Source organism: Alligator sinensis, unplaced genomic scaffold (assembly GCF_000455745.1).
Source record: "Alligator sinensis unplaced genomic scaffold, ASM45574v1 scaffold7_1, whole genome shotgun sequence".
Lineage (NCBI taxonomy): Eukaryota > Metazoa > Chordata > Crocodylia > Alligatoridae > Alligator > Alligator sinensis.
In genome coordinates, this window is record NW_005841843.1 from 5,503,217 (window position 1) to 5,513,821 (window position 10,605).

The 10,605-nt window shown below is 42.7% G+C and overlaps 1 protein-coding gene across 3 annotated transcripts in view; it reads right to left on the minus strand.

Annotated features, from left to right (window-relative positions):
• The window catches only part of PANK3 (pantothenate kinase 3), a 32,395-nt gene that overhangs the window by 17,194 nt on the left and 4,596 nt on the right, over positions 1-10,605 (minus strand). For 2 of the 3 annotated variants that reach the window (XM_025205748.1, XM_006015706.3), the window contains exon 2: positions 2,670-3,022. In XM_025205748.1, the coding sequence (XP_025061533.1) occupies positions 2,670-3,022 (353 nt within the window). Of the gene's footprint in view, positions 1-2,665; positions 3,023-10,605 lie in introns of those variants that run through there. The other variant, XM_025205755.1, reaches the window with a different exon arrangement.

Here is a 10,605-nt window from a genome sequence, read left to right on the forward strand (position 1 = left end):
ATGGGTTCATCAAAGCCAGGTCCTGCCAGACCAACCTGATGGCCTTTTATGACCAGGTAACTAAATCCCTGGATGATGGTGTCGCTGTGGATGTAATCTTTCTGGACTTTAAGAAGGCCTTTGACACTCTCTGTCACCCCATTCTCATTAATAAACTGAGCAACTGTGGCATTGTGATGCCTACACAGTTGGATGTGAAAAATTTGGCTGATGGGGGGCACTCAGAGAGTGATGGTGGACAGGTCATACTCGACCCGGCGGGATGTGAATAGTGGGGTCCCCCAAGGCTCGGTCCTGGGGCCTACACTGTTCAACATCTTCATCAGTAACTTGGACGAGGGGGTGGAAAACACGTTGTCCGAGTTTGCCGATGACAAGAAGATGTGGGGAGAGGTAGGCATGCTTGAAGGGAGAGAGAGGCTGCAATTAGACTTAGACTACAGAGGTGGGTGGATGGTAATAGGATGGGCTTCAATGTAGATAAATGCAGGGTGCTGCACCTGTGGAGAAGGAATCCACAGCATACATACAAGCTGGGGAGCTCCCCCCTTGTGAACACAGGGGCAGAAAGGGATCTTGGAGTCATTACTGACTCCAAGATGAACATGAGCCGCCAATGCCAGACCGCAGCCAGCAAAGCCAACCACACCTTGTCGTGCATCCAAAGATGTATCTCAAGCCAGTCCAGAGAGGTGATGCTCCCCCTCTACGTGACATTGGTCCAGCCTCAACTGGAGTACTGCACCCAGTTCTGGGCACTGCACTTTAAGAAGGATGTGACCTGCCTTGAGAGGGTTCAGAGGAGTGCCACCTGCTTGGCTGGAGGGCAAAAGGGCAGGCCCTATGAGGACAGGCTGACGGACCTGAACCTGTTTAGCCTCAGCAAGCGGAGGCTGAGTGGGGATTTGTGGGCTGCCTACGAACTCGTTAGGGGAGATCAACAGCAAATAGAAAGAGCCCTATTCTCCCCAGCAGCACCTGGGGTGACGAGGAACAATGGCCAGAAGCTGCTAGAGAATAGGTTCAGGTTGGAGATTAGGAGGCACTATTTAACTGTCAGGGTAACTAGGATCTGGAACCAACTTGCTAGGGAAGTGGTCCTCGCTTCTACCTTGGGTAAATTCAAAAAGAGGTTGGATGAACATCTGTCTGGGGTTATGTGATCTCAGCATGTGCTCCAACCAGTGGTGGGGGGTTAGACTAGATGATCTATTCAGGTCCCTTCTGACCCCTAACTACTATGAAACTATGAAGCCACCACTTCTAGGATCTCAAGAAATCTAAGACGCAGGCCTTGGTGCCAGAAGTTCACACAACAGCCATCTTAATGAGCAGAGGCCACATACATCCATGCTCTTCTGGCAGCTCTGCTGTGTTGTCAGAATGTGAACTGCACTGTAGGGAGGCCTCAGCTGCTGACAGTATGATGGCAAGCAGCAGTGTCTACACCCAACTGCTGCTACCTACCAGATGGCGACAGAAACATTACTCAATTTGGTGGAGGAAACTTTACTCTGCCACCAGCAAAGATGCTTTAAGCATGTACACGCTCAGAGTTAGAACAGCTGGAAAATCTGCTGGTAAACAGTACAGACTAGACCGGGGTGGACAAAACGGAGCCCGCCAAGTCATTCTATCTAGCCTGCTGGGCCCCTAAAAAATTTAGAAAATTAATATATATCTGCCCTGGGCTGCTTGTCATGTGGCCCTCGATGGCTTACCAAAACTCAGTAAGCAGCCCTCTGCCGAAAATAATTGTCCACCCCTGGACTAGACCCTGGCTTGGTATTATAGTATTTGGCCTGTATAACTTTGTCAGCAAGCAGAATAAGGATTCTCCTCCCTCCACCAAAAAGCTGACAGACCTTTGTTGCCAATGCTGGTTCTAGTCTATTAAAATGGTGTGCTTTTTTATTTTAGAATCTTACGGGGGAAATCTGAAGACATTTTAAAACAACAGGTGAAATGCAAAAAGGGAGTTCTTCATTTCAGATACTGTTTCAGAAGCCCGCCCGTTTAACAACCTACACAATAGTTGAAATATGAAAATAGCCATTTTTGCCAGAAGGTGTTAAGAAGCATTTTAAAATTCCTGGTGAAAAAGAATCCCCTGTAGAAACTATTTATTGCGTTACAGAGCAATAACAATGTATTGGACTAGTTTCCTTAGACTTGATTCACTCTACAAAAGTGGAACAGCAGATTAAATTCACTTCACAAAAAGACTAGGAAGAGCTATCAATGACTGCATGGGACAGAAGGTCCAGAATGAGCATAATGGCATAGAGGTTTAAACTCAAGTGCCTCCCAAAACATAAAACAAGAAGAGAAAAAGATTATTTTACAATAAGTGAGATCTCTCTTTATACCTAGGTACTGCAACCTAGTTCATTACATGAATGGAATTTTCCAATTAGCTTTCAAGATCAAATCTAACAGTAATCAAGACCATCTTCCTTATTTATATAATATAAATAATTGAGACTAACAATTGTACACGCCAGGATTCACATTTCTATGAAGTTACTGATTTAACATCTATTTACTTACTCACTTATTTAACGCACAAGAACTGAAATGATTCCTACTACCTGTTGTATATACTGATTAACCAGCCACCATCCAAGCTTTTATATTGTCTACAATACTAGCAAAGTTAAACTACCTACTGTGCGAAAGTCTTCTTCAAACTTATAAGCACCACCTCCTGTGGCACAAAGCACTGTGTGTAGCGTTGAAAAGTTTTTATTTCTTCCCATTTGAATAAAAGTAGGCAAGTCATGAGTTGGGAATCGAATAAAGTGCAAGTTTCCCTTTCGGCCAAAAAGTGTCAAGTCTTTCAATTCAAGGTGGACATCTCGGATGCCAGTGGATCCATAGGCTACATTGGAAGTCAAATATTTGCGGATACTCTTCAAGCTTTCAACTTCCTCCTGCTCCTCTTCTGCAGTGATATCAATTGGTTCAAAGTATGCAAGTTTCACCAGGGTTCCCCCAATGTCCATACCAAACCATGGGAAAGCTGTAAAAGTTAAATAAACAAACAAACAAATAAATAAATAAAATATTGCATTAACGCTGTTACAAGCCAAAACTAATATACAGTAAAAGCTGTTATCCGGCATCCCCCAGGAACAAGGGATGCTGGATAACAAAATAAGCTGGGTAATTGAGCGGCCCTGGCCACTGCTTCTCATGCCACATCTAGGGCATCCCTCCGCCCCTCCTGCAGCATCGCCACCCCTACTGCAGGGTCCTGTGGAACAGGGAGACTGGTTCCGCACAGCTTGTTATGTCCCCGGGGTCGTGGGGGCTCGGCAGCACAGGCTGCTGTGCCCCGAGCAATGGGGGCTCGGAGAAACCAGAAGTGCCACGGTGGGCTCTTCCAGTTTCACTTTATTTTACAAGCCTGCATGCTGGTTAGTAGAGCATGGCAGTTTATAAGATGCCAGATAACAGAACTTTTACTGTACACCTGTAAATTATAATTGTGACTGCATACCCTTTGAGCTAGGAAACAACATGATTACTTTGCTTCAAGGCAAGTCCAAAGAACAACTTGGAATTTGGAACCAAAATATGAAGAAAGTGGCATTATTAGCAATTCCTTTAAAATGATCTTTGTATGTGCACACTACTGGGTCCAGTTAAAGCAGATCATGAAGTGGCATCCTTTTTGAAGACTAAATACCATATACCAACATCACAGAATAACCTCTGTAACAGTGGTAGGCAACATTTTTGGTCAGAGTGCCGAAGAAACCACAACGTCTACCTTGTAAGGTGCTGGAACGTCAGGAAAAAAAACTGGAGTGGGGGGTACATGGCAGGATGCACTGCATATTAATATAGTTAAAAATCATAAATGCTGCTTGCTTTTTTAAAACAGTAAATACCAGGTTTTCTAAAAATTTTAAACCTGGTAACTATAAAAAAAACTTCATATACTACCCTTTATTGTCGCATATTCTTTTTTTGTTAAGCATGTTATGATATGAGAGAAAGAGAGAGAACCAGACACACATGCAGAACCACAGAACCACATGCATGAAAATAGAAAAGCAGACACACACAAGCAACAACACACGTGGACATGCACACATGTCCAGAACCAAACATGTGTGCACAGACATGCACATGCAGAAAGAAACACAAAGAACCAGACACAACAGACACACACCGATGCACACAAAACCAGAAACACCCACACAGAACTAAACACACTCACACAAACAAACAGACACATGAACGCATGCAGACACGCGGCTCTGCTGCTGGGCCGCAGGACAAAGACCAACTACCCAATGATGCCTGCCACAGCCCCTGTGTTTCACTGGGGAGCCAGCTCAGGCTGCAGTGTGGCCCACTGAGGCCCAGCCCCGTCTGCCCATGAGCCACCTGCAGGGGTGGCACTAGGGGGACTATAGCCACCCCAAAATTTTCCTTAGCCCCCATAGCCACCCCTCCAGCACTACCCAGACCAGTAACTCAGCTTGCTCCACTTGTGCCTGCAAAGCAGCCCTCCCTGAACCTCCCCCAACACTGGGAAGAGGCTGGCACTGCCTCTGCAGCCAGGTCAGGCCCTGGGTAGCTGTTGCCAGCCTTGGATTCCTGCTCTATAACATGCAAAATACTCTACTTCCCATGCAAACTTTGATAGCGGAAGTTCACCTTTAATTTTTAAAAAGCATTCAAGACTAAACGGTACTTTGCCCTTTGAACAACAGTTTGTTTACATGCTTAGCTCACGGATTGCAAAGTGCCTGGCAACAAAGCAGACTTACTAATTGCTGGAAACAACAATGGTAAAGCCAATACTTAATCCTTCATCTAACAGTCACTTTCTCTTGACCTCAGAATACAATTAATGCTTCCATTGAAAAATGGCAAAATTTCATTGACTTCTACAGAGTATGGCTGACTGTCTTAATACTTTTTCCGAAAGATACCTAATAAAAATCTAAATTCTGTTTGAACATGCAAGTCAGCAACAACAAACATCAATCAGTTAAAAAAAAAAAAATCTTTAGTGCTTCAGGGAGGGGATGGAGAAAGCAGTAGGAAATTGGCTATGAAATCACACATTCAAGAATGTGCATAAAGCACTGGAAGGTCTTGCACACTGACAACACTGAAAAAAAGTGTAGTAATAATCATAGAATGCTATACTATTTGTTGAATAAGTAAAATGCACAGGCTCTACATACCCAAAACTTCCCCTACACTGAACCAATGGTGCTCAGTTTGGGCCCTGTAGGCCAGATGAATGGCGCAGGCCTGACCCATAGGCCAGATCAGGCTCTGTTTTGCCTCTGGTGCCCTGCACCACCTCAGCCCTGCTGAAGGCTGATCCTGGTTGGGTGGGGTTGGCACTGGACCCTGGAGACCAATCCCAGGACATGGGGGCAAGGCAGAGGCAGTGTAATACTCTGTTGCCTCACCTGGCCAGAGTGAGGCTCTGGGGGCCCCACGCTGCCCGAGCCCAGCCTCCATGCCCCAGGATTGGGTCCCACCCCGCCCTGCATGCCCATCTAATAGACAGTCGTGGATCCATGGGGAGGTCTGTGGGCTAGATGACAAAGCCAGGGGCCAGATCTGACCTGCAGGCTAGGGGTTGAGCATCCCTGCTGTAAGCCATTCAGATTATTTCTAGGAAAAATTGACAACTACATGAACTGAGGTCTAATTATGTAACTGGAAAAACATGAGTAAGAACGTTTTGCTTTAGTATGTAGATACTCTTTTCTCAATTTAACAATATTTTTCATTTTCAGATAATGTAACAGGGCCCTGCCCTGCTACTATGGGCTCCGGGAAGTCTGAACAGCCCCACACCCCAGAAGCACCTCTGCACACCCACCCCAGACCAGGGAGAACTCACTGGAGGCTAGGGAACCAGGTCCTGGGATATAGCGAGTCCCCCAGCAAGGCAGCTGGCACAGGTGTGGGGAGTGAGAGAGGGTTAGCCACATGAGCCCAGCCTGGGAAAGATAAAAGACACTGAAAGCTGCCTCAAGGGACTGCACCTGGCCAGGAGTTACCAGGGGTTAATCAGCCATGGGGAGAGCCCAGAGCAGAGTTCTCCTCTGTTTGTTTGTTTGTTTGCTTGATCATTTGCTTTGTTGCACAAGCCTGCAGGCTCTGAAAGGCCTCTGAAAGATAAGAGGCAACCAGGAAGTGAAGCCTGGAAGAACCACTGGAAAACAAGTACTAACTTATTTAACTTCTTTTGTTTACTTGCATCTGCTACCAAGCCTGGGTGGCCTCTGAGTATTATCTACTAGCCTGGCTGCAGCAGTCAAGGGCCCAGAACACTGGGTCCTTGGGCCAACACCAGAAGCAAAAGTAAAACTGGTCAGCTCAACTAGTGTGACCAAACATACCCTGCTGCAATCTGCCCAGATTCTTCCCATAGCAGCTTACAGATAGCAATTCACTTCAGTATTAAGCAACTTCCCAGAAAGCCACATTTTTTGTGTTGTGCACAGATGTCACATTTATCCTAGGATAAAACATTTCATCTTGGGACAAGGTGCAATCAGACAAGACAGCTATGTCCACTGTACCAGGATGCACCCTAAAAACGTTTCCTGGAAGAGAGGTAGCAGCAGTTGATCCCAGAACAGTGCAAAGTATGTCTGTACAGTTACCTTGAGATTATGCAACTGAATCTATGGCAGAAAAGTTTCATTGCATTCAGTTGCTCAGTAAACTGTGATTAGAAGGGGTGATGGCTGTGTATACCAATCCCAGGATTTTTTTGTTTCAGGACAAACATGGGCACAACTTATCCAGGGACAAATGTAATGCCTGAATAAATGACACTGTATTCATTCAAGGGTAAGATAGAAAGGAGAACCTTTATTTACCCAATAGACCAGAAAAGATTTTTAGAAGTTGATCCAATCCACTCTGTCAGTATGTAATGAGGACTTCCCCCCCCCCTTTTAATGAAATCAAGTATTATACTAAATACAAAGGATCCTTTCTGGTTGATGGGAATATTTTGTAATTACAACATACTTTTTCCTTTGCAACTCACCCAAACGATTGTGAAAGATTTCCCCGTATCTACTACACAAATATAAAAGATTTTTCTCATTTCAGCTCTTAATATTTAATCATTTGTAGGAAAGCCTTCTCAATTAGGTGTGTACTAACACCTTTGAAAATTGAACCCAACTGACAAATAAATGCAAGGTCAAAAGCATGTTTACACTTCATGAATACTCAACAAAAACAGGTGCAAGAGTTTTAGCAAAAACTTTACCCCACCTGCTGCAAAATGAAAAACATGCCACTTTTTCCAATTGGAAATAGTTTATGACAGTATAGTCTACTTCTACCTTCTTCTAAATTCAGTGGTTGGTAGTCTTAACAGTAAATTAGAATTCAGAAATTTAAGAATCTGATTGGTCTTTTCATTTATGTACTACAGCATCAAGTTTCACACCAGCAAATGTGTATTTGGTTAGCCCTGTCACTATGCACTAAGAAAATTACTCAGGCGTTTTGGGGAGCTAAGAAGCACAACAATGCAAAACTTGATATGGCATTTTTTTCCATAAATGCCAAAAGGGAAAAAAGTCCTATCAGCTCACTGTACCTGTTAGAAAGAAGAAACCTAGATGAAAATATACTGCACAGGCTTCTTGGTTATATAAACCAAGTTAATTCAGTTTACGTGAACGTTTAGCCTAAGGACATAAGGACATTTTACTGTCTTACCATGCAAGTAATTATAAACAGGACATTTTTGGAGTTAGCAGAGTTCAAGCTTCCAGGGTAGCACTGACAATGAAGACATGCCAAAATTATATCCATGCTTACTCGGGGGACCTACTAAACAGTAAAAATCTGAAGAAAACAGACCTCACTTGAGTAACCTCCCAACTCAGCTAACTTACACAGGTTTAATTAAGTAGTGTGTATGAACCACATATTGGGGAGTCCTTATAATCCCTGTTCACCCTCTTCCATCCCCTCAATCAGTAAATTTTTACTAGTCTGTGATCCTTTACTATTATAAAATACAATATGCATTGCTTTACTAATTAGGTAACAAAGAGAGTCAGGATGTAAGGCTATTACTGAATTTACTCACACATCTTATAGTATTTCCTGCATGCACCACTGTCCTTATTTGATTGTGACACCTGATGCACCACTAACCTCTTACTTGATTACACAACAACCTTGTAGAATTAAAAGGCACACAATGTGACCAACTTGCATATTTCTTCATATGGTCTAATTCTGTTACAACAACTCATGTCACATGCAGATTTTTGCCTTTGCAACATGCCCTTCTGGTATGAGCTGATTCTGAGGCTGCTTTTACCAGCGGATATACATCACAAAGTGTTTTGGACCTAGACTGTATAAAAGCATTCTACATACAGGATTTGTGCATGTATGCATCATGCCAAAGGACAGAATTACAGCAACACAATCTTAGGACCAAGGGGCTGGGGGAGGAGGGGTGGAATCAGGAAGAGTTTACTGAGTGTAAAAATGGGGCTCATCATTTAATTAATACCATTTTGGTAGTGTGATGGTTGTAGGAACTGTTGTCTGAAAAGGCATTTCCCAATCCCAAATTTTTTCCTTGCTTATGCCTCCTCAAATTGGTTATGAGGACCATACAAGATTCTAATTATCCAAAGCATTGTTCAGCTCATGCTCATTTAGGGAGAACCCCAATTCCCAACTCAGAATGATTCGTGTTTTGCAGCTTCCTGGAGATGTGCTGGGGAAAGAAGAATCTTCTGGCCCTTCCTTTTTGTGATTTTTTTTTTTTGTTGTTGTTCTGCCCAGGAGATATGGAAAAAGGAATACAGAGCTCAGCTGTTTTCTTCTCAAGAAGCTTTCACTTAAGCCTTGGCCCTCCCAAGGTTGGTTTCCTCCTTATAAAGGTCCAGTGTTCTTACAGCTAAGTTAACAGGAAAAAAGAAACAAACTCTTTGTAGTTGGTGAGCTTAGCTCCCAGAAATTGATCACACCAAACTGATGAAAAATATGTCTCCTTTTGTACTCTGCTGTGAAACTGGATTTCAAATGTATTAGCAAGTGAAATAAAGAGGCTATAGCTGAGTACCAAAATAAAAATAAAAAAAGTTACAAGAAAAAGTAAAAACTAAACTTACAAAAATCAAGAAATGCATGAAGTGGTGCTTCACATACACTACAGACCTAACTTGGCCTCTGCAGACATCATAACAGGAACATAGGACTTTACTCCCCTGACAAAAAGGCCAGTGTTTTCCTTCTTTTCATCACATCAACTCAGCAGATACATTCAGTGACAGCATGGTGGTCCCTCCCACACTGGATCAGACCCACTGGGCTGCAAAGGTAGCTCCTGCCTAGTGCTTCACTATGGGTGTAAAAACTCCTTACAACCAAAGGTAGTATATGAAATTTTATTTGTTGTTGCCAGGTTTTGAATTTTTTAGAAAACCTGGTATTTACCGAAAAAGCAATATTTATGATTAACTATATTAATATGCAATGTGTCCTGCCATGCACCCCTCACCTCAGCTTCATTTTTCTAGCATGCCAGTACACCAGCACCTTACAAAGTAGACATTGCGTTTTTTCAGCACTCCTGCCAAAAACATTGCCTACCCCTGCCTTAGGCTGCTCTCTGTCCCTCCCTAACAGAACAATCAAATCGGTATCTACATTTTATCAGAAGCACTATCCAACTAATAGATTTTGAGTTCTAAATCAAGTTGCACTGACTGTAAGGTTCTGTAAGAAAATTTACATTAGTCTTGTCTAGGATAATAGGAAAGTAGAGCTAGAAGGGACCTCATTAGGGTATCTAGTACAGATGTCTGCTCAAGGCAGGATCATCTGGGACTAAACTATCCCAGGCAAGGGTCTGTCCAACTGGCTCCTACAAATTTCCAGGTATGGAGCTTCCACAACTTTTCTAGGTACTCCATTCCGATGCTTAACCACCCTCACAGTCAGAAAGTTCTTCCTAATCTTCAACCTAAATTTCTTGTGCTGCAGTTTGAGGTCATTGCTCCTAGATTTGTCCCAATACAGATCAGATTTCTCAACAGATAGAATATTGCAACAATTCACAATTTTATCCATTTTACTTTTCTGTACAAGACCAACTTGTACATAATTTATTTTAGTATGCAAAATGTAACAAAGTTTACTGCTTCAGCAGTTTGATAACTGATTCTTCACTTTAGGTGTCCACAAATTACATTAATTTTGAATTTGTAAACACAGCACATAACCTGCCTCATAAGAGACTACATCTCCATTTGAACTCTGGATGGTAATGTAATTATCCTTCAGTTCATAGTTCAAATTGAGCATCTAACTAGTCACAGGAAAATTATTAACCTGAAACTTGCCTGCAGTCTGTAAAACAGAAAGTGCAGTACAATTTAATGTAACACCTTGTTATCTATTATATTTTATATAACAAAGACAAGTACAAAGTATCATACCTTAAAAAAATGCTCAAATAGAAAACAGAAAAATTGGCAAGGTGGCAATATCACACAAAGTATCTAGAGTTATAGTGGACCATAAGGTGAATACAAGTTTGTGATGCAATCGGGGCACTTTAATACATGC